The 25403-nt window shown below is 40.3% G+C and overlaps 1 protein-coding gene across 1 annotated transcript in view; it reads left to right on the forward strand.

The window, feature by feature from the left end:
* Positions 1–25403, forward strand: part of TMEFF1 (transmembrane protein with EGF-like and two follistatin-like domains 1) — a gene marked incomplete at its 5' end in the record, with an annotated part of 47985 nt that overhangs the window by 3925 nt on the left and 18657 nt on the right. Inside the window, 3 exons of the mRNA XM_009698606.1 lie at positions 802–931; positions 9833–9859; positions 21520–21616. Of these exons, the coding sequence (XP_009696908.1) occupies positions 802–931; positions 9833–9859; positions 21520–21616 (254 nt within the window). The remainder of the gene's footprint in view (positions 1–801; positions 932–9832; positions 9860–21519; positions 21617–25403) is intronic.

Genomic DNA, 25403 nt, shown 5'->3' on the forward strand with positions numbered 1-25403 from the left:
CGGTGCGGCACTCACAGGTGTTAGGCAGATTGGTGGTCTCGATGTGTTTCCCAGAGTTTTAATGCACATTATATGTAAAAGCAGTATATAATCCATCTTTCTTAGAATGTAAGAAAATAGCAAAATGCAGGCTGCTCCTGCCAAAGCCATTCTGAATGATAAATTTTCCTTTCTTCCTTTCTTTTTATTAAGTGTACCAATGCTACTAACTTTGAGCTTAAAATTTTTCAGTGTAGTAATGCAAAATCATTATTATAGTTGTTGACCAAGTAAACCAGACTCATGATGCTCATGAATTTAACAGGAATGGTGATTGTTATCCATCTTCCTTGAAAGATCATTATATGACCAAAAAGATCAGCAAATCTCCCCTTAAGCACTGTTCACCTTAAATTTTCCTTTGCTCAGTTTCATCCTCCTGTGCCTAGTCATACATTCTTGTATTATCTTGCAGAAGTTTTCTCCTTCCTCAGTATTTATCTTTCAAATACTTCTAGATGCTTGTCATATTCCCTCTAGCCATTACTGAGTCCTGCCATAGTTATTTGATTCTTTTAATCTTTCCTACTGAATTCCTATGTTCAGCCCATATGGAGCTGGACAATTATTTCAGTGATCTGAAATGAATACATAGAGCGATATTGAGAAACTAAGATATTTTAAATCTTCCTTTAGTGAACAGGGTTATAAGTTACTACTAGGAATTCATATTTACATAACTATCTTCCTGTATATTAATATGCAGTTGAAATTAATCACAAGATTTTGTATGACTGAGTTACTTTATAATTTCTTTTTCAGTGTCACACAAACTATATTCCTGTTTGTGGGTCGAATGGAGACACTTACCAAAATGAATGCTTCCTCAGGAGAGCTGCTTGCAAGCATCAGAAAGAGATAACAGTGGTATCAAGAGGACCTTGTTATTCTGGTATGTAAAACATCACTTGTGTCGCTAATGGATGATGTTATGTGGTTAGCTCTTTAGTTTTGCCCATAATTCCAGAGATTTTAATTTTCGTGCTTTGCATAGAAGGAAATAATGTGGAAACCCCAAGTCCTCTTTAGCAATGGAGTATTTTTATAGAGAAGTCTAATATATCTTCTGATATTTTAAGAGGTTAATAAATAAACTTTAAAAGTAGAAATACTTTATCTGAGAAAATAGTTTGTGAACGCTTCTGTTGTATGTATAAAGGAGACTTAATATTCATCAAAAGGCTTACAACAAATTTGGAGGAGACTCCAAATTAGTATTTCATCAGGACTCATTTTTTGGGTGTACAGAATTAGTGTGACATCCAGCAAGTGACACTGATCATCTTGACTCCCACTCTACTTGTATCCAAGGCATCATCTGTTGACTAATTTCACTTTGGGTTATTACCTTGAAAGTACGCATAACTCTTGCAAAATCATTGTACCTCACATTTCTAATGGACTGATTTTTTCTGTCTTTCCACACACTTAAAACACAGATTTTTCCACACACTTAGAATACATGGGACATGTTTTCAGTGTCTTGAATATTGCAGCATGCTCTTGGACACAGAAACTTCAGCCACAGGAGGTCTTTTGAACCTCTGCACAGATTCAAAGCTGGTGAGACCAGACACACGGCTGGCGTTATCAGAATTAAATCAAATGACTCAGTAGCATCAACAACTGCATTCTTTGGTAACACTCCAAAAAATTCAAGTTGTAGTACATCCCTCATCTTTTGATACACAATAGTTAACTTGCATTAACCTAAGCAAGGTTACATCTATATGGCAACCAAAAGCATGACTATGGGTCAGCTGCACACTCCTAGCTAGTTTTATGTTGGCTTTTCTCATTATCGATGACAATTTAGAGGTAGCTGCCTGGAATTCACTGGTAGCTGCAACATCCTATCTGGAAATTAGGGTAAATATATGGGCAGTGTACTTAAGCCAAGTCCTTGCTGCTGCCAGTCCCAGATGTACCTCATTTAAATGCAGCACGGCTGTATTTTACACAAGCTGCTCTAATGCCTTTGTCTGAAACAATCTATGATGTTGGTCCTAATACTGAAGAAAACCTGTGTTTTGTGCCCAGCTCAGCTGCATAATTCCAGCATACCTCAGGCAGGTGACTGCCTCTACCTTCTTTCCCCATCTCCCACCTGTAAATTATCTCCAGACACTGCAGAAATAAGAAAAAAAAGCATTACAGTTTTGGAGCACTTGCATATTCCTATAACACCCAAGAAGTATGAAGGTTTGAACTGAGGATGTATAAGTAAACATTTTTTTTTGTATTTCATGCCCAAATTCTTTTAAGAAACAGACTCACAGAATGAAGGCGTCTTTCCCTCACTAAAACAAAATACCAGGATAACGTTTTGGGAACCACCAAAAGTGTTTATTTTTATATGCTGTCCTGGTTTCAGCTGGGATAGAGTTAATTTTCTGCTTAGTAGCTGTTACAGGGCTGTGTTTTGGATTTGGGATGAGAACAATGTCGATAACACACGGATGTTGCAGTTGTTGCTGAGCAGTGCTTACTCTAAGTCAAGGACTTTTCAGTTCCCCATGCTCTGCCAGCGAGGAGGGGAACAAGGAGCTGGGAGGGAGCACGGCCAGGACAGCTGACCCCAACCAGCCCAAGGGATATTCCATACCATAGAGCATCATGTCCAGTACAGAAACTGGGGTAGCTGGGCGGGAGGTGCCGATCGCTGATCGGGGATGGGCTGGGCATCAGTCAGAGGGTGGTGAGTGATTGTGTTGTGCATCACTTGTCTTTCTTGGGTTTTATTCTTTTGCTATATTCCTTTTCTTTACAATTATTATGATGATTATTATTATATTTTATTATTTTTACATTTTATTTTACTTAAGTTATTAAACTGTTCTTATCTCAGCCCTTGAGTTTTTACTTTTGTTTGATTCCCCTCCCCATCCCAGTGGGAGGCAGGGGGAGTGAGCGAGCTGCTGCGTGGTGCTTCATTGCTGGCTGGGGTTAAACCACAAGACAAAAAAGACATTTGAAAACAAAAAATTGATTCTTCTCAGCCTCAGGTTGCCGGCAGCTAATTACTATGTTACTCAGCTAGTCTGGGATTGTTTTTTTTAACCTTCCTCTCCTTTTCTTTAAGTCCTATATAAAACCCAGGAAATGCAGCATAATTTTTAGCACTTAGTGTAACAGATCAAGACATGCGCTGAGACACAATTGACCAGAAAGTACTGAAAACCCATTTCTGAAACTGAGGGTGTGATTCAGGCTGCATACTGCATTTACACTGCTGCAATTTAAAGTGCTTCAGCGGAGCTCTACCAGAACGGTACCTGCTGCTCCCCAAGTGTCTGACGCGCTCCAGTTGGCGTAAGAATATTGGATGATAAAAGCCGTCAGCTGGAGCCTCTTCATGCCCTGACTGGGATCATGGGTCATTGGGAAGTCAATATATTTGTACTGTTGATCTGTAACACATATAATGGAGAACCAAATGCCCAAATTAAAAAAATCCTTTATAGACTCCCATTAATTTTCACCGAGTGCCTCCAAATTTGCTACGAAAATGCTTTGTTCTGGGACATCATTGGGAGCTAAGTATAGATTCACTGGTTTCCTCTCAGAGTTTTGTTTTTTCAAAGCAAAGCTTCATCCTGGTAGGGTGCACCTGAGACAGTAGGACAAAATTCCCCCATAGTGTTGTAACAACTACTTAGTATTTAAAGTATGTCAGACTTCTGAATCTCATACAAGAATGAAATAATTCCCATTTGCTAGGGAGTGATACCTTCTGAAGCTGCAGCACTGGAACAGACTATACTGAATGATTTAGTCAGGCCTATTTCTGGGCAGGTAACATTTTGATTAAATTTTTACAGTCATGGGTGATTTAGCAGCATATATATATATTTATTTCCTTTGTCCAAGCGCTGTCAGAGTTGCAAGATCCCAAAATAAGCAACGTTTGCAAAAAAGAGTCATTCATAGGTGCTTTAGGAATGAACAAAATGCAAATTTTGACATTAAAAATGGTGTTTTAGAGAAATGTAAGAGAATGCATGGCTGAAGTTTTCAGGACTGCATATACAGGTCTTAACATTGTCAAAGCCCATTTTTCAATGAAGGGACATTGTTGTTTTCAAATATCTGTGTTTACGGGGGTGTTTCTGTGCCTAATTACTCCTGGCACAAGGTTTGGAAGACGAGCGTCTGTGGGTCTTCGTGCGTGTAGCCCCATGTTGCAATATATGGAGAAACTGGGAAAATGAGTGAAATGCACCTTTAGTATTCTCTTTGCCTAATGCCTTGAAATAGCTTTGAGAAATGATGGGTCAAATCAAACTGTATACAGTTTTGACCTACACCTAACCTGTCCTTTTGCGTTCATAAAGGAATCATCCGGTCCATGACTGGATGGAGATGAACAAGGCTGCGAAGCAAAGACCTTGCTGGTGGTACCTCCCACCTTCCACAGCTTCTTCTCCTCCTTGCTCTGTGGGATTATGTCATAAACAAGATCAGAGCACTAGCCCAAGCTTTTCTTTTTTTTTTCTTTTTTTTTCAATATTTCTTACCCTTACCAGTTCCTTGTTTACAGTTCAGCCCACAACCAAATGCAGAGACAGGACCATCCAGCAGGAGAGGGGGAGATGGCAGCATCTGCACCAGGGCTCCTGCCAAACTCATAGCATCAACGGTCTTGCTACTGACCTGAAGCCTTGATCAGTTCAAAAAGGGTGACATTACACTGAAATTCATTCGTGTTATGCCATCCTCTACGGGAGTTTATCCTGAACTGGCTTGCTAAACAGACTGAAGAAACCAGAAAGAGAGGGCAGCTGGGATGCTCAGAACATTGAGGAGGAGTGTCACCAAGTCTCTTGGTTTCTTCTGCCTCCTTTTGTTGGTGAACTTATTGTCTTTTATTAGTTTAAATAACACAAATTAAGTTAGTCAATAAGAAATAGACCTTTACAATTAATTTCCAAGAATGTGTGTTACTGTTAGCCCGCACACAGAGCCATGATTTTGACTGCTGCCAGATTTATATTATATGCACATGAAAATGTAACCACACAATGATGTAGTACCTGATATATTGTACTTACAGATTCTCAGTGTACTGTATATATTTGGAAGGCACGGTCCATTGCTTTCTCTTGGGATTTCTAAATTTAAAAAAAAAAATCTATTTGCAGAACTAGAAACAAACACTGTATCTCTGGTAGATTTAAGGAGTTATTCTCTTAGGAGTGGCTTTAACTTAGTATTCATCAGTCTGCATTTGAATGCACAGGTTTTTACAGTAAATGTTTTTTTTTGTGGGAGGCTTACAGTGAAGCATAATTAGATGCACACATTGTCCTGAAAAGAAATATAATAAGTTCGGTTTAATCCTTTTGAGGGAGTTAAGGAAGAACTTCTAGGCAACTCACTTCTAGATTAAGAAAGTGTGAAAATAACTCTTTATGCTCTCGCAAGAAAGCCATAACAAACCTGAAAACCTGCTGTAGAAACATTCGTTCATTCAGCGAGCTGACCGAGACCCTTACTCCCAGATAGTCAGTGCAGTACAGGAGCTTTCCTGTCCAGCCTGCGAGGAAGATTTGCAACAGCGCAGCGTCACCATTCTATCATTAGGAAATGTTTTGTAAGCAAAGAAATAGGCTTACCCAGACATATCTCATCAATACATACCAGGATTTAATATCCTGTACTTTTTTTTTTTTTTGTGTGTGGCATAATTAATCAGGAAATGGCTACTAGGATTGAGTGATAGCAACTTTTCCCCTGAAGATGTCAAGGCAAATGGACATTCCCAAAAAACGATGCAGAGGTTAAAAGCCTATCTCCAGCAGCCAGGGGCCTTGCAGCTGCTAGCAATTAGGCTTGTCAGCATTCCTCCTCAAAAGCTCCTGCTGGCATATCAAAATTGAGGGTAATTGCTAGCAGGCAGTTTTGCTCCTGGAGGGTGGGGAGACCAACTCAGCAGGAGGAGGGCTGAGCTGTTGCTGCTGGGAACATGGGGTGGCTGAGCTGGCAAGCTCCTTCCCGAATCGCTCCTGTGCCGCAGCGGGAGCTCTGCTCCATTGCCAGCAGTGGGAAGTTGGAGCTTGTTTTGGTCTTTGCTCTGGCTGGTGGCTTGAAATGGGCTGTGTTGATTGCAGATCTCTTCCAAGCCCCTGGTCCTTGTGTCACTGCTTGGAGATTTTTGGGCCGGTGTTGCTGCCGCAGGAGCTGATGGAGACTTGCACTGCGCTGAGGAAAGTGGGAAAGTTAAAAGCTCTCACTGAGCAATGCAATAGTACTGTCATTGCCATGTTGAGGGCCAACTGTAGATCAGCATGGTCTTCTTTGGTAGCAAGTTCTTAATAATTTTATCCAATCTTTACTTGGAGGCACTTCTGTGTACCCAGGGTTAAACTGCAGCGAGCTTGTCCTGTCCCACCATGGAGAGGACTGCTTTGTTAGCTGTGAACCAGGAAATCCAGGCTGACAGGGAACTAGGAGTTGAGGTAGCAGCTGTCCTTCCTCTCTTCAGTTGTGTCTTGTAAGATGAGTAACCGAAGACAATTGAATAAAAGAGTCAACGTTATGCAGGGCTTGCTCAGTGAAGTTTCTGGAGTGCTGGTGTGGGAAGATCAATTTCTGCTTAATGTAAAGAAGTGGCATCTACTGTCTTTGTACTAAAAAGCCACAGCTGTATCCCAGAAGCTTTAGGGGAAAATCCAGGACCTGGGTATAAAGAGTATAATAACTCCTGGGTGCCAGAGTTCAGATGCTGGAAATCCCTTCTCAGCTGTCAGCTAAGCCTTGCAATACCTAAATTCCACAAATACATCATTTTTGGGGTTTGGTTCCTGGAGAACGGTGTACAGTTTTACCTTTGGTGTGTCAAGAGGTGTTCTGTTCTGCCCACGACTGAATAGCTGCTGACTTGTTTCTTACACAGATCTAAAAAAGGTGCAGTGTGTTGGTGTTTCTTTGCCTGCCTCTCTGGGAGCAGGATCGGAGAGGTTTGCTCTGGAGGTGCCCACTGAATCACTTGCCCCATGTTAATTAGTGGAAGGGTCTGCTTGCTTAAAATTTCTCAGTGGACTGTTTATCCTCCTGTTTGTACTTAGCGGTTTGGAGCTGTTGCCCTAAATGGGGAAGAGATGAGTTCAATTTTTGTGCTAGTTTGAGTTAAAAGCCATCCCTCCTGTATGAGTGAGGCCGCAGGCTCATTTGGTTTTGGAGAGAGTACCTTCTGCCTCTGCACCAAAGCAGACCCGTGGTACAGAAATGGCTCCTGTTCAGAGAGAACAACAAAAAAAAAGGGATTCTGACCGTGGCCTCGTGCTTAAGGCATTCAGATGCTGTGTCTGATCCCAGTGTTTCTTTATGTATTTTAACCAGAAACTCCTTCACAGATAAAAGCGGCTCACAGCAGAAGCCTATACATTTGTGTATAAGCATATTTTTATAAGTCTATTTGGAGAACCGTGGCTTAAGCAAAGAGAGAGGTCAGTCACTCACTCTCTAATTACTGACCTGTGGCTTCGGGGGATGCTATTTCTGTCCAGCTTTCTCACTTGTTTGAGCATCTTTCTTAGCAGGTCTTGGTGCATGGAGACCACTTTTGGAAATCCTGAATTGATTAAGGGCCTGAAAAGAGCAGGGCTGGTTGTGCAAGTAAGCTTGCAAAAAATGCTACTTTTTTTAACCAGCAGCTGCTTGGGAAAATGTAGCCAAGGCTCAGAAAAAAGCAGGAACACCGGCTTATGGTTACCCTGGAGACAAGAGTCCTAGCACAGCTCCCAGGCTCAGAGAGGAGGCACGGGCTTCCAGTGAAAAGTTGAAAATGATGCACTGTTATGGAGGATGACACTTTTTTTTATGGTTTCTTGAGATCTGAAAGCCCAGAGAAATGGGAATGGATCTATCCTGTTACCATGATGTCCTGCCAAGCGGAGACAGAGTTGCCTGTGAACTTCATGTATGCCAAGCCAACGATCTATAGAGATGGGCGGTCTGAGCGTCGACTCTGTCATTTACGTGGCACTCTCGTTACAGCTCGTACTGTCTGTGTGATGGTACCTCCCCTGCCACATACCATACGCACCTCGTCGTATAACTGGCACCCCTCATGCTGGAGCTGAGCGGCCTTTCTCACCTGGGGGCTGAATGTGCTGGGGAAAGCAGTCAGAGAGTGAGAGCTGGAAATAAAAACATGGAACAAGTCAAGTTTCTTTGAGACGTTCTAGCCTTTGGTTTTTATATGAATTTTATGTTGAACTTGCTTATGTTTGTATGTCACGATTTCACCACTACAAATAAGCCTATATACTTACCTCGTACAAGTAAATTATATTCCTTCAAATTTCTTAATGAAGCAATACCGCATCATAAGGCATGTGTCTCAGTGACTCAGCAGTAATATTTTATATGGGATTGTCTGCCTTGTCAGTGAAGTGGGTCACTATCAATGGAACAAGAGCCCTTCTGGTTTTGCACTCATTTCTGTAAGGTAATAAGCTCAGTGTATTAGACATGGAATAGTGGTATAGGAGAAAAGAAAGGAAAATTTAAATGGAGGAAAAAAATCTCTCTCTTCCTAATACTCGATGTGACAGGAGATTATTTTCAATGTCTGAAGTGACCCAGTAATGTGGAATTTCACACTTGCGTCCGCACACTGGAGGGAATTATTCTTCGAAATATAGCTGCCTAAAGAAAAGGGGGGGAGGGAACTGAGCAAACGGAGGCTTTGGTTTTTCCTCTGATGTGAACAACAAGCTCATATGTGAAAGTAAGAACCCCACTCCTCTCTCTGTCTGATCTCCTTCTTTCAGACTTGTGGAAACAAATTCAGCTGCCTTCTCCATCACCAAAGCAGGCATGAAAGGAGAGGTGTGGCATGAGCAGCATGTGTGCTCTGCTCTTCTCCTCATCGTCCAGAGAAGCTGAGCTAATGGGGATGGGGAACAATTTACTGACAGTAGTTGCCATCCCATCCTCTCCTCTCCACCTCCTTTGAGCAAGAAAGACCAAGGGAGAGTTGTGACTTAGAACATGTGTTTAAGAGCTTGTCTTTACTGCCGTGCTAGCTGAAGACGCCGTGCGGAGCACTGCCCAGCCAGATGCACATCCCCATACAAAATCCCTCGCCAGCTCCGTGATGCTCTGAAGTGGAGTTAGTTGGTCTGGGGTGGTGAGGAAGCTCAAGTCCTGCTGACACTTGAACTGCTTGACTTGAATGCAAAGGGGATGCAGCCACAAGCTGTCACTCATCAGATGCTAATCCAGTCAGCCTAATGTCATGGAATAACTGTGCTGTTAGAGCATCCTTATACAAAGTGATTGATTCAGCTGAGAGGAGCTATTTTGTCATTAGATGATTTAAGCCAACTTTACTTTGAGGACTAGTTGTCTTCTGGAGGTACTTCGGCAGTTAGGTGATTTATATATTACTCCTTCACGTACCGCTCCCAGGGCCAGAGGGTAAAAAAAAAAAAACGTTCCAAAAATCAGATTCTGTATTCTTAATCTCTTTTGGGGTTGACAAATTTGAATCTCTTAACAGCTGAAAAAAGGCTAAGAAAGCAATTTAGTTTTCAGCATTGAATGATGCTGTTCCTTGAGTAAATATATCTTGACAGGGAAAAGGGAGAGTAGGGCACAGTAAGCATGGACAAGGTGATTAAAGGATGCCAGTCTTTATGTGGGATGTTTGTTTTCACACCTGGCTCATAAAATGTAACACCTGTGTAATGTTTTACAGTGACAAGTTCCTAAACAAAGACCTGCTCCTGGAGCAATATTTTAATTTGCTTTCTTTTTTTTTTTTCTCCCTCTGTTTCTTTTTCAGATAATGGCTCTGGGTCAGGAGAAGGAGGTGAGTACCAAACCCCAGTTATACTTGCTTTTGGTCTTTCTTTTTTACTATATGTGTGTCAGTTTTATGTACATGGTTACTGTATCCTGCATGAATTAAGGAAAAATGATGACAAATGAAAAATAAGCTTTAACATTGCAGTGTTATCAGACCACCTCAGAACAGTATTTGTATAGGAATAGGTTGTAGTGTGCATTTGACCAACGTTATTCTTTCAGATTTGACCTATATAATTTTTCATTTGTTGCCAGCAATATAGCCTAATATTTAGATTCCTGTTTCACCTGTATTTCGCTCCTGGAAATGTCCATTCACAATAGTTTTTTCACCTTTTTTTTTCCTTGCATTCATTTCCTTAGTGTCTGCAACGTCTAGTTATTACTTCATGCTTGGTCAAACATGTTGACTAAAATATGTAGTGATTGTTATGATACCTGTTTTTATCAAATATTTTACGTGTTTCTGTTCAAAGCTGTATATTCAAAGAGGGGATGTAGCACAGCTGGTACTAGTAGAAGTGTTCCTATCTTTGAACACATCTTAACCTTCTTCCAAGGATTAAAAAAAAAAAAAAAATTTCTCTTAGTTCTATCTTTGATACTACTAGCAGGAATACATATAGAATGAAAAATGTGAGATATATACAGACATGGAAAAGCCATTTTGCTTTTAGGCTTTGCTTGTATTAAGGAAGTGTTGCAGATCATACTGATGGGACTGAGTTTTGAAACATCGGAAATCTTGTATAGCTATGTGAAAATGTGCTTTTGTGGAAAACTATCAATGGCATCACTGTGTAGCTAAACATAACAGTTACGTTTCCAAAAATCAGGAGCTAGCTCCCTCTTTTTTCCTGTATTGAGTGAAGGGGAGGCATTTCCCTCCCCTTTAGTAAGATGCTATCAGTAAATTCCTGGGCTGCTGCTAGCACATGGCCATTCTCACCTTTCTTTCCTTTTGGAGCAGTGTCTGAAGGAACAATTTGCTGCTCAAACACTACCTCTTCTTGCCTTCATTGGTGACTTTTTTCTGAAGCTCTTCCTCCTGAGATTGCATCACGCTCTTTCTCCAGCTCCGTTTGCTTCTCCTTCCCCCTTCGTTACCCAGTCATTTACTCCTCTACAGCTGCTCCCTGCAAGCCAAGCGTTGCTTCCCTCGGTACTGCTATGCAGTTCTTCTAGGAGACAGATGACAGTAATATAGTCCACGTCTGACTTTTATTTTTGGAACAGTTTTGGAAATGTTTGAATGCTGTTGGGATTTTTTTTTTCTGCAGTATTTCCCAGTTGGGTACAAAAATCCCTGTTAAAGTCCCTTGTAAATGTTACTGTGTTGGTCTGGAAGAGATTGGCAGCCGACTGAGAGATGTGGGGATTCTTTGGGTAATTTTATGAACAGTTTGGAGAAAAGTAGGCCAGAACATGCTGCATTTTGTTGGTCAGGCTGCTCACTGAAGAGGTTAAAGGTCCATGTTCAAATATACTCATTGCTTGATTTGGGGCAAGAGACTGAATCCAGGTCCACAGTCTCTTGGTAAGAGAGGTCCAAAATGGGTCCCCCTTTGTCATTGCTGTTCTTGTTCTCACTTGAAATATTCATTGAGCCTGGGACAAAGGGAGCGGGAGGAAGGATGCCTGCTATGGAAGGGCTTTGTTAGCTGGGACTCAGCATGCCAATGAATTTGAATTATTTATGCAAAATAGAATGGCATCAGTTGAGGAGATTTGGTGGTCCCTCCACGCTGCCTTGTACCAGTGGTGAGTGCATTGTCTTGAGAGATGGAATATATAGGTTCAGTTCACTTCAGGCAGAAAGAATTGAATCTGAGTCCCTTGGCCCTGGGTGAGTATCTGCACTGCCTGAGTATTGAATAAAGAAGGGACAATGTACCCACTGCCTCCTCCAGCAGTTTTGTGACATTAGCCCTTCGTTTATTTGGCTTTCTTCTGAGTGCCTTTGGGCCAAGTGAAGTGTTGCTGCTTCTGTTCAGTATGAAAACAGTAGGATTTAGTTCTTAATTTTAGATAGAAAAAGTGTTTTAAACAACAGAAATTGAAAATCCTGCTTGGCACTTTTTCTTTTTTTTGGATACATCTAGGCTATTTGTGACACATTGAATTGGTACTGTCCCCATCCACCTTCCTCGCTAAACTAGGTGTTGGGTAATACTTCTGCAGAACAGTTGACTAGTCTTTAGCATGTTAAGTTGTTTTTTGTGTCTGAAAGCAATCCTTCAAAGGATAAAGTCCACTGTTGCTTTGATTATTGAACTCTGCTTTGGCCAAAAACTCAAGGATATTTTTGTACTCAATGATTTTGTATCTGGAATTGGTTTTATTCCATTATTCAAGTAACTATAAAAGTTACTTTACAAGAAGACATTTAAAAACATCAAAGACTTACTACAAGTTAAGGGAATTTAGAATTAAAACCAAACTTGTAAAAGAATGCTGAACCTATTGAGGATGAAGATGCATTGTTTGGGATCCAGACAAGAAGAAAGTGCAGGAACCTGTGCAGAGGTGACCTGCAGGGTAGAGGCGGTCACTGGTGCACACCACAGCCCTGCATCCCTGGTTATTCCAGCTATGGGACCGACTGAAGCACAGCTCCTTCCTGGCCCAGCCTTCCTCATTTCTTTTTGGAGGAAGCCAGGATATGCTGAGATACAATAATCACCCAAGCCTGATAGTTTAATCTCATACTCTTGGCTAAGGGTGCACAAATGGGAACCAAATTGCCTGGGGAGCTTCTGTGCCCCATGGGTTAGGTACAGCTACTGCTTCTAAGTACAAGGAAGCAGCAATGGAAGTGGAAAAACACAGGGAGAGTGAGAGAGAGCCAGCAAGTGAGCAAACTTACTAGCTTAGAGATTTGTGTTTTCTTCCTAGGATTTACATTTCCAGATGTTAATCACAGAATCAGTGTTTGCTATGTTTCTTAAACACACAATTAGTGTGATTGTGTATGCACCAGTGATGCTTGCACATACAGAATGGATGAGTGCAGCTACTTGTGCATGTTCAGGATGCATTGCAATTGCTGTGCAGATGTACTGTGTGTTGGTAGACTTTTAACTGTGAAGGAAAGTACTGGGAAAGCATCTGAGTTGTGTTCTTCCGTTGCTGTAGCTCTGCCTGGGACAGTCTCCACTGCTGAAATTAGCTGCTTGCCTCCCATGCTGCTGAAATTAGTACTAGTGATTCACGCTGTTCTCTTTCATTTTCCAGACGCAAAACAAGCTCATTAATGATTCTGAAACTTGACTTGATGCAGATTTTCCCTCCTACTCCCAAACTGTATGATGTTAAATGCACTAATTTTTATGTTAAAAAAAAAAAAAAATTTAGAACTGATTAAAAAACCCACGAAAGTCCTCTTCCTCAAAGACTATTTCAGACAACGTCTTGCCTTACAAGTCGTTATGTGCCACAAAAATGCTAAAGACCATGGAACTACTGATCCAGGTTCTCTCCCAAATCATGTTTGCTGTTACAAAGATACTAGATTTTAGGAAAAGAATTAACAATGGGAGAATTTTTTCAGTATGCCTGAATGAGATGAAGGGGTATAATTTTTAAGGGTGACACAATTGTCTGGTTGCTCTCTGACATTCTGGAAAAGCGATTTCCATTTTCTGTGCTCTGACGGCACAGTATTAATAGAGAGTTGTAATAAAATTACTCGTTTTGCTCATTTCAGAAGCCTGAGCCTTCAATTATCATAATAAAAATTGCACTTATGAAACCAAGCTGTTGATCACTTGTGGCAATGGTTATCCTGAAGCTGCTTCTAAGAAGAGTATGGATTGTTAATTCAGAAATTAGAGAAATTTCAAAAACCTCATTACTCTACCATTATGTTTCACCCTGACAGAAAGCAATGTCAGAGAGTGGGGACTCAGACCTAAAAAAGTTGCTTAGTTGAGGTCACAGCTAAAGACAGTGGGATCCATTAGATTTGCATTTAAGACATGGGCTTTTCTCTGTAATCTCAAATGAATCATTCTGCAATTTCCCTGTTCTGAAGAATATAGTCATAAAACCAGCTCCTGATCTACTTTGTTTAAACAGTGATTTATTGGAGTTTGAGGCAGAACCGGTGAAAGAGAAGTTACAGGCTCAGAATCATGTTCATCTCTGCCACTTGTGTAAATTGCCAAACTATTTGACCTGCTGGATGTACTGGTAGACTGGGGCATGAAAAATGATCCTCAGGCTGTCACGTGTACGTAAAGAGGTAGATTGCTAGCTTGCATGAAACATTTTCTTACTTTCTAACAAGAATTTTAAATTTTTATTTCTGGTGGAACCTGCCATGTTCTTCCTGTAAAAAGAAATGTGCTGACCCAATAAAGCAGCCTCAGGAAGATTAACTTTGCTAGGTTTATATGAATGTGACTAAGGATGAGCTTTTACAGTTTTTTCTTCAAGGTGCTGTCTATGTGCAAATAGTTGTTTTTTTTCCCTGCAAGTTTACAACTTGTTACTAGCCAAGAAGATCTAAAAAGAAGCAGTCATCTTGGTGATCTTCTTGCCTTCTCGCTGTAAAAAGAGCTGACACTCAGGACTCCTAGTGAGGTAGAAGTCCTGTCATTTAGCTGAAGTAGCCTCCATGTTCAGAAGACCTCAGTCTTGTGTTAAAGCCATTGTCCTTTTCAATATTCTAAAAAAGATGCCAACATGACATTACCCAACTAGTATTGAGCCAACTGAAAGGGCAATCGGAGCCATTGGCTGAAAATCTGCTCAGATTTACAATCACAGCCTACATTATTAGAAGAAATTTTGGCCCACTGCAGATGGGAACACTGATTCTTAAAGGAAAGCTCTTTGAAGACAAAGCTGGTTCCTTTTATTTGGTCAAAGGTATTGATGACAAAGATAATTTGATTTCATCTGGCAGTCATCCTTATTTGTAAGGCTTTTTTTGGTGCTACTTTCCATCCAGCATCCAGGCAGAGTGCAACAACTTTTGAGGGAGAACGTTATTTCTTCTGAGCTCTCAGGTCTTGCCTTTGGTAAACAAGCACTTCTGATCTGTTCTTCCCCAGACCCTCCAAATAAAGGCCTTTTTTCCTACTCGCTCCAGATAATCCTTACTTTCTCTGATACTGCCAGCAAATGGCAGCTGTGATGTTGACTTTGTGATATAGTTAGGCCTTTGCAACGGTGTGTTGAAAACCATCAGCATATGTTTAGGTGCACCATCAAAGAGTTAATAAATGGTAACGACTTTTCAAGCCAGCTTCTCAGAGACAAATCAGTGTCCGAGAAGAGGCAGGTTCTGTGCTCTAGTAATCAGCCACCAAGGGTAAGATTTCTAAGTGTCCTGCTATGCCCATAACATTAATTTTTTATTCTTTTTGTTCAGCATTTATCTGTGTACCTAAGCAAAATGCACTTTTGATATTAAAAAAATATGTAATGTTAGTTAGACAGATGGCACCCAATCATTTCAGGCTTTTAAGCTAAGGAAATAACATGCTTGCAATACATATAGCTTAGTTAATTATTATTAAAATAATTTGTTTTGAATTTCTAATCCCTCTGAAATTTAATAGCTAAAGTATCTTGTGGTGAACGTCTAGCAGATTGCATTTAGTAATTAATAAATTGATATACAGTGTGTGCTTTTTAGCAGGCTGCCATCTGTTCCTTCCCCTCACTGGGAACAACACTTACCCAGTAATTGTCACACAGTCAGGGTGGTATAAACAGACAGAGTTTAGAACCTTGGATATTTTTTATTTTGATTTGTAATAATGCTACTGATTTGTTTTAATATATTTTAATGTGACTGCAGAAACTTGATGAGGATTAACACCTTGGATTGGAGGTAACATCACATCTTTTAGCATATTTCTATAATGGTGTGCGACTCAGAAAGATTTAAATGCCGATGCCATCACGTGCCTTGTCACCGAGTATCACTTTAGCTTCAAATAGCCCTGTTTATCTCTGTTGAGATCCTACTCCCTATAGGCAAAATTAACAGTGAACTAAAACTTGCAAGAATTACTGTGTTTTCACCAAAGATTCAGCAAGGCAGAGGCAAAGGGTCTGCATGTTCAGACCTGCTGTTGGTGAAAACCTGTTCTAAGCAGGGTTTTCATGGGGTCTGGAGCTTGCTTGGAAGGATGCTGGAGCCAGGGGCACTGAAGGACAGATTGCTCTTGCCTCTTCTACAGGATGACAGATAGCAAATGAGGGCAGGTTCATGTCACGCAGCGTGAATAGGGCCTGCAGAACGGCGTTCAGTGTGTTCATGAAATTGTGGGACACCTCCCTTGGCATCTGGTGACTTTCTTGTCCTTTCCGTTTTCCACCATCATCTAGTCATGCATCATTTCCCTGGTGCATACTCTGAAGTTGTTGTGTCTTCCTTTGGAGAAAAAGGAGTGAGTTAGCTGCATTTGAAGCAAGGCAGTGGGGTGAATGGGTATTTGAGTTCTCCAGCCAGAGGGTCCTGCAGCGTAAACACCGATCCAGCTTTCACAGTATGCCAGCTTTCCCCACCGTTATCCAATGCTGTCATATGCATAGAAGAAAAATAGAAGTTATAGTTGTCAGATGTGTGAAATACCTAACAAACACGTAAGAAGGGTAGTGGTGATAGGGAGTCTTAGAGTGCACATCCTCAAGTCCTTTGCTTAAAAGCAAACGCACTATCATTATCATAACCACTGGGCAAACATATCACCTTGGCTGGGTTGATTAGGGTACCAAACTTCGAACTCCTCTCCTCCAGGCACCTCAGTCATAAATAGACCAGGCATCCTTGGGCAAACGTATCACCTTGGCTGGGTTGTGATTAGGGTACCAAACTTCGAACTCCTCTCCTCCGGGCACCTCAGTCATAAATAGACCAGGCATCCTTGTGTGAAACCTGTAATGCCCCTTCTGTAATGCAAAATCAAACTGCAAAGGCTGGTGTCTTTACTGGAGCATGCCTAGAGCTGTAGTGTGTGGTCTATACTGCATGGGGAAAGTGTCTTTCAGCCAGGTGTAGATCTCTGGCTCTACCAAGCCAGGCTTTGCCTCTAAGCCAGTTGGGTGGTCAGATAAGCGAACAGGACCTTCCACAGTGGTAAATACTGCTTTTGTGTACGATCCAGCAGCATGGTGAAGATAATTCAAGACGCTGCTTCCCAAAAGTTTGGGATAGCTAAGAGTAGTTTTTGCACTTGCTTTAAATATATACTTACAGACAAAAGAGCAAGTTTGCAGCTTTGTTTCAAATTACGGGGACAATCTCCATTTTAACTAAGCATGTCATTAAAGTTGCCCTAAAAATTAATGGAAGAGAGGATAAAAGTCACTAAGCTGTTCAGTGAACTGCAGCCCGTAATGTGTGATGCTGTGGACTGTGGTATTTTGAGAGGAATTTCCAGTGCTAGCTGTACTGAGGGAATCACAGTCTGACCGTGGGGTTGAGGGGGGGTCTTCTGTACTTTAGGGTGCAGGAGGGGATTTGCTGTGGCCCTTCCTATTCTTCCAAAATCTTTTGGGGATTAGTTGCTCCCATGAGGTACAGCAAAAATCACTAGACTCCCAAAACAGGTTGGAATTGGTTTTCAGAGGGGCGTTCCCAGAGAAGGGAATCTTTATTCCATCCATACATGGCTACTCAGTGGTTGCAGCTCTCCACAAGCTCCCCCCGTTTCACTGTGAACAGAGATAAATACATATATAGAGCAGAGCTCCTTTCCCAGGCCATGCCTTGGGGCAGACCAGACTTCACCTTGACACGGACTGATGCTTTTGCTTCAAGCCTGATTGAAAGCCCTCAGCAGAAAGTCAGCCATATTACGATTGTAGGAACACACAAATGAGTTGCTGAGGGAAGCAATTTACTGCTGGCCAATTCCTCTAGAGCTACTGTCCATTTGCAGGCTGCTACCCTGCAGCTCCTAAAATATAGCTGGCCATCTTCTGCAGAAGAATAGTGACTCGAGGAGAAGTGTTAGGGAGCACTCCGGCTCTGAGAGACGACTGGGAGTCACAGATCCCATCCTTGGGCCTCATTTGTTTTGAAGGACAGAGCATTAATGAGGTGCTGCCCTGAAACATGGAAGGAAACTGTAAAGAAAGGGAAAATGATCTTTCACTCAACATGAAGTTAAGATGTCAAAGAACAGGAATAATCAAGATACCAATGAAAGTGAGAAGAAATTCTGTAATCATCTATACATCGATATTAGAAGCCTGCATAATAAACAAGAGGAGCTTGAATTGCTCATTTGGGAGCATATTTTGACCTAATTGCTGTTACTGAAACTTGCTGGGAAGAATCTGATTGATTGGAATATTAAAATTAATGGCTATAACCTATTTAGGAACAATCAAATGTGGGGGAGAAAGGAGAAGGGAGAGGCAACCTGTCAAGGGATGCATTGCCTATTTGGAGGCATTTGCACCAGAGAAACTTATGCTTTCAAAAATTAATGGGTTAACTATTTTAACACCACACAAGCGGGGTACTGAAAATATCTACTACCAATTCAGGCTAAAAACCAGTATTCATCTATTCTGTATTGGTGGGAAAAGCTCTATTTTCTTGAAGGACGTCAGTCTAAATTATAGGCAGTGTCTCGTACTGCTAGTACTAAAACATCATGCAGCTAGTAATGAAAGAAGCTTCCAAAAATTATAGATGACTATTGCCTGACTTGGGCATGTTGCATCAATACACATTCAACTGTATTACGCCTCATCCTGACAGGTGTAAATTATTAGTACCTGAGGTGCAGGTGTTCTTGACTTGCATATAATTATTATATACAAACAAAATACAGTACAGATAAATAATTCTATTTACATGAGCAAGTTCTGATAAAGAAAAAAGACCACTCTTTTTCTAAAACAAACCTAATTTAAGAAGGTGGAGAAAGCAATTTTAGATGAGGAGGAAAGGAGAGAGAGAGAAGTTTACATTAAATAGTATATAGAAAGTATAAGTAAGTAGTTGTGGACCACTGTTTATGAAAATGAAAAGGTGTCTGGGCATTCACAGGGAGCAGAACCAAAGCCCACGAGGAAGGGTGTGCATGTGCACGTGTGTGTACGTGTTGCTGCTTTTGCTCCGTTACAAAATTGAAATGCTAATAGTGCAGCAAAAGTGTTCTGGTTATGTTCATTCTGGTTATATTTGTAGTCAAGTCAGATAGTGTACATAAAGGATATGATGAAATATTTTTTCATGCTAGCAGCACCACAGAAGGATATTAACCACCAAATGTTGAAGACAGGTGTTTTGTAACCAGCAGGTCTGGCTGATTTGCACCTGAAAGCTTTAAAAATGGGTGGTGAAGAATCCTCTGAGCTGCTGATGACTGTTTTTGTCTCTTTTTCTTCAGTAGAACAATGAGAAATAATGAACAAATATTTTGAGAAGAGATAAATGTGATCGGGAGGGCTATAGCTTCTCATTCTGGTAACCATCAGAAGTAAAGCAGTGGAATAGAAGGGGGAAGAATTAACTGAGTACAGAATTAAGGGAGGGGAAAATAATTAATGCCAGTCATCATGGGTTCATGGAACACCTTTATTGAGAAATTCACCTTTTTTTTAACTTATTTTTCCAAGAAAGGTGTTTGTACAACGCAACATTTTATGTAAGCGTGCCACCTCAAAACCATAACCTTTCTCAGTCAAAGGCAATCTCAGACAAGTCTAAGTAACTAGAGGGTACAACATCCACACAGTGCACATCCAATGTGCGAAAATATTGCCTATCAATGGATCGTTAAAAGTTAAGGAATCGTTACAAAATGAGTGTGTTTCTAGGGACTGTTCTTGGATTGTGACCCCTCCCACTGGTGACTTGGCAGCAAATCAGTCGGATTTGGTCCGGACAACAGAGGACAGGTCACTGAGCTAACAGCATGCACAAACAGAGTTACATGGAGTGAGTCCAGGATCCAGGCGATTTTTCCTTGATGTCAGCCTCTCTCCTACAGACTGGTGACCCCTGAAAAGGACTCATTGGGAAATAAGGTGGATAATATAGTGAATGTTGAATAATAACGGTCAGTACAGAAAAATGATCAAAAATTAGTAAGATTGTTGGATGTTTTAACTGAAAAGTATCATAGATGGTATTTGGCTTTGATGACAGCTCTTCTGGAGCAGTGCGTCCAGTTCTTGTACCTGTAACTCCAGAGGGTGTTAACATGCTGAGGAAGGGCGTCAAGGGTCGTAAGAACAGCAAAAGAAGTGGAAATACCATGAATGAAAGCCATGAGCAGTGCCATTTGTTTAACTTATTCAAACTGTAGGGGATCGTTTATTGGCATGGAAAAGTGAAATCTGACACTAAAGGACACTTTAGGATGCCAGGCTCAGGCGTAGGAATGTGGTTACCTAGAAAGAAGGAAAAAATCAAGTAAGATGTACATTTGTAAAGATAAAAGCAAATGACTTCTACTGCAACTTAATAATAGTGATGATAGAATTTCTACAGGAAGGATTTTGGAATAAGGTTTGATATGCATTAATCTTTGAAAAATGCACAGCATGCTTTAGACAGAAGTTAATTTGAGAGGCTCACCTGCACTATTCTTCATGTAAGTGCAACCCCAATGGTAGGAGGGAGAGATTCCCTTCAGCGAAGATCCAGGAAAATCAGGAAGGACTGTTGTGGATTTCTTTTTCCTATTTACATTTAAAGAATGTAAATGCAGCTCTTTAACTGGAGGTGTTTCATCTGCTGTTGCTACAGCACATAAAGCTGCTATGAGAAAAGGAATCACTTTGATCTCTGTCCACCCGACAGCCTTGTGTAGTCAGCCGTACATCACCACGATACTGCGATACGTTAAATGGTTCTTGACTCCCTCTGCAGATTTCTGTGGTTCTTTTCCTTCTTTTTGCATATCTAGCTCTCCTTTATCACTTTGTTGAAATAAAAAATGGGAGTGACTAATGGGTGTGAAACAGTAAGAATATAGTTTATTTCTCTTTTACTTGATGAAGAGTTTTGATGTCCATGTCAACAGTAAGATTGGTGCAGATGTTTTTAGGATCAGAATATTTGAGATATTAATTTTAATTTTTAGGGTGCATAGCACTTCTATCAGTTCCCTGTTAAGATGACTTTTTTCTTTTAGTCCTGTACAACTAAACAGAGTATTCTGGAAAATATACAACAGCATATATGAGATGTGAACACAGTCTAATCCCATCACCAGGAATCTAAAAGGGGAAACAATGCAAGCAGTAACCTTGCATAAGGATATCTATAATTAAAGACTTTCAAAGAAAATAGCTTTCAAATCCCCACTACCTAATATTCAAGGACATTAAAAGGCACAGGATTTATATATTATCTGTGCCAATTAAGTGTAAATGTGACTGGGACGCATGTCAATGCCAGTTGTGTGTCTGGTGAGGTGAGAAAAAAATACAAATCACTGAAATAAGAATAAAGGAAGAGTCAATCAATGAAACATTAGTGTTTTCAGGGATGCTTTCTTGTCACTGGTACAGTTCTACCAACCTCCAATTGCCTGATTTTGAGAAAGGGAGAACTATTAATATCTTCAGTATATAACAACTTCATGTTCACAATATACCTGAAGGCAAATGGATTTAGGCAAGCAAAGTCAGAGCTTAATATGAAAGTCATGCTTTCTGTTAACAATACCTTATTTTTTTTAGAGTATGAAGGATCTGGGACAGAAGTTCAGAGAAAACACTCAAAATGTGGAGTTTGCAAATATAGAGCTGAGTGTGATGAAGATGCGGAAAATGTTGGGTGAGTAATAAGTTTTCCTTAATAATATCACTGAACGAAAGGGGAAAAAATACTTAAAAAGAAAAAGTACATGATCATCTGCTTGACTATGTTTGTTCTTACTAATTGAAGCTTTAATACTGTCCAATAATAACGTGTTTGATATATGTCTGTAAAGAACAAACCATCTGCAGTTGCAAGGTAAAGGGAGAAAACAACAAAGAGGTATGTTGGAGAATCTTTATCAAATATTTTTCAAGCAGAGGACCTTGATTTGTTTTATCCTAGCAACAGAAAAAAACAAAACCAAACAGGAATGCAAAATAAATACTGGTAATTCATCCCTGAGATTTTTTTTCTCTATGTTTTGCTTGTTCATAAAGTGTTACAGGCAGTTGTTTCCATCAGTGCAAAGCTTGGACCTAAACATTAAGTTGAACTGGTGACCTGAGCCTGTCACTTCTTCCAAACTCACTGTGCCACTTGACGTCTCAGATGCACCCAGGGGAAAATTGATTGAAAAATATCAGTTGCTTGTCAGAGCTCAAAACAAATGATCAAGAAACAAGAAGACTTTAAAGACAATCCGTAATGCAGAAGCAGATGCACCGAATTTCCCTACTCAAGGTGCTTGATGCTTTGAGTATACCCTGGCTGTCCAGGCTCTGTGTGGCTGTCAGAAGAAACCGAGACATCATGGGGGAAAGGGCTCCTTTAGACAGGCCCGTGAGGCATTAAGGTTTGTTCAGAGGTAAAAGAAGTCCCATCTAATTTATGGGGCTTTGTTTTCCCACAGATGTTGTCCTGGCAGTGGCCACCAGTATGGAAGAAGCTTAACTAGGGTCTGGGCTGGTGGTACGTACTGGGGTCACAGCTGCAGAGGCAGTGTGTGAAGGTGCTCGAGAGATGTGCAAATGGTACGTTTTTGTGTGCATGGGGGGAACAGAATCTCAGAATAACAGTGCCTGAACATCTCTGATCAGGGGAAGCATCGCTCTCCCTTTGCCTGTCTTCCAGCTGGAATCCATTTCATGTTGAAATATGTCTGAATTGCGCAAGATTTTATTACAGGATATCAGCATGAAGACATCTCAGGCAGTAAAGCAGCTTAGCACTAATATTCAAGACGTGTATTCAAGATTAAATCATAGTGTACAAGGGAAACCAAAATGGTAATAGTACTCATGAATACTGGCATGATACTTCACATTTCATAAAATGTCATAGTACCAAAGTAGGCTTGCTTTTTTCTGAAGAGACAAATGAGCTGTAGCTGGTTTTTATAATACTAATAATTTTCTGCAATATTGCCTTGGTCTGTTTCACTTATGACTGGCAAGATGGGTATAGATTTGTTTGTTATATGCACTGGGATGTGCTCTTGGCTTTGGAAAATAAATCCTGAAGCATTCAACTTCAGTAAAATCTTGCCTATTCATTCTGTACTTATTGAGTTGGCATTCAAGCTATGTGGTATCTACAAGAGAGTTAGGATGAAGTTGAGGAGACTGGAAGATTTATTCCCTACATCCTACTTATATAAAATGAAGCCATGCTCCCTCTTCTTGACAACGGGAGGAGAGCACTTTTATGCCTCTAAGATTTCTTTAATTAGTCTTCATTAAAAAAATATGTGGAAACAAAAAAATTTATGTAGAAAATACTCAAAAGATAGAAAATATTCCCATGAGGGTTGGTCACAATCTATCAGATCATTTTTTCAATTTTGTCAGTTTTCCAAACTAAATAATTTAATTTCATTTTGTTTGCCCAGTAGTTTTGACCATTATAATAGGCTTTAGTGATATTCACTGTCTGTTTAGACTTAGATTAAATCAGACTCTGTTAACATAGATTGCCTTCACAAGGTTAATTTTGACGAGTCGCATAGGAAGTCACAGACTTGCTTAAGTAGAAGGTAAGAATTGGCTTCTGTTTTTCCTAAAATCAAAACAGTTATTTACCTGGCAGAAACAAGATGGGATCAAAATCTTCTGTTTGGAAAACTCTAGTAGACCATCCCTTAAGAATGCTTTTTATGTCTTTTTTTTTACTCCCTTTCCTATTGGCCTTTAATAAGTTTTTTAACCTCATCAAATTATATCATGATACATAAAATTATTGGCAGCACAAGTACCTTTCATCAGACTTGTATAAACACTGCTAGGTTTGTATTATTATTTAATTCAATTTTGCACCATATTACAACCACTATCACCCCTAATTCTAGCAAATCACACACCCTAATTTCATAAAACTATTCTGTCTTGATTTTCCTTCTTAAGGCATGAGAATGGCCACTGTAACTTTTTTGAATAGTGGGGTAGTGTCTACTGAACCACAAACAAAAAGTACGTTAAGTTCCGTTCAAGTAGACTTCTTAGGCCTGGATAACCCTTGCTTCCACTTTGTGATGTTAGAACACTTCTTTAGGTGATCCACATGATTACAGAAGGCATTTTAAGAGGATTTTGCTTCATGATAGTAACTGAATGAATTAGCTGAACTGTCTCCTAATGTTCAGTAGATAATATGAAGCCATATTCATGAGATGCTAATACTTACATTAAATATACAACTATGCATTTTTTCATCCTCTTTTCCAAGCTGTGGTATCTGAAACCTTACAAACATCAGCTCCTTCTGCTCTGAGTGTTGTTGAGAAGCAAAACGGTATCTGTACTCCTGTTTTATGAATAGAGAAACTAAATTATGGATAAAATGATTAGTGAATTGGTGGAAGGGGAAACATCCATGCTGCGAAGTATTGAGTGGTTTGAGGCAAATGAGCTGGCGTTAATGAGAAATCTGAGGACCTGCCAACAGGCCTGGAGCTCAGAATAGGCAGATTTTCCGCCAATAATGAAAAGATCCTGCTAAAGGAAGTTTTATTCCATACGGACTGTGTGGTTTGTCTTTTGAGCCTGGAGAGATGTGGGAGTCCTAGGCAAAAAATGATGGCACCTGATAGTTTGTGAAAACTGCAGGATGATTCTTGCAACAAAGAAGCAGGAGTGAGACCACTTGGCATTTCCTGATTTTTAGAGTTGGACTTGCTGGTGTCTAAGCAAGTCCTTTCTTCTCGGAAGTGCACAGTGATAGCGTGGGGGCAGTGGGCACGTGTCGGAGCATGGGAAATTCTGACATAATGGAAAATGTTTCCACCATGAGGGTGGTCAGACACTGGAACAAGGTGTCTGGTGAGGCAGTGGAGTTTCCATCCATGGAGATGGTCTGAGCTTGATTAGACGCAGTCCTGGGCCAGCTTTGAGCGGGCGCTTGGACTAGATGACCTCTACACATCCCTTCAAGCCTAAATTATTCTGTGATTCTATGTAGTTAACAAATCTTGGTGCTTTTTAAAAGCAAATTTAAACAAGTTCAGTTGTACACAGCTGAGATGCACTCCCTATTTTGTGTTAGTGATGTTAATTTTTTGTTGCTCTTAGATTGTATTTTCCCCTTTGAAAAAGTTATGAATTTTTAGTTTCCGTGCTTGGCATTAAAGCATTATGGCTGTCTCTGATCAAAGTTGCTACATATGCTTTTATTACACAAGATCACACATAGTCTGAAGGATTCAGGCTTTGCACAGAGTTTTAGATTTGTATCTTCATTTTGTTTGATTTTGCAGAAACATTATCTATCAAACCAGAAGTGGTTACAATGCGTAGTAAATTGAATGCAAAAATATAAACAACTTTACAATTTCCACTGCCTCTGCAAAAATTTTCAATGTTGATTTTAAGTGGACTGAGACAAAGAAATAAAGTCTGAGGAGATGGTTGTCACAAACAGCATGCCATAC

Source organism: Cariama cristata, unplaced genomic scaffold (genome assembly GCF_000690535.1).
Source record: "Cariama cristata isolate BGI_N322 unplaced genomic scaffold, ASM69053v1 scaffold9444, whole genome shotgun sequence".
Classification (NCBI taxonomy): Eukaryota; Metazoa; Chordata; class Aves; order Cariamiformes; family Cariamidae; genus Cariama; species Cariama cristata.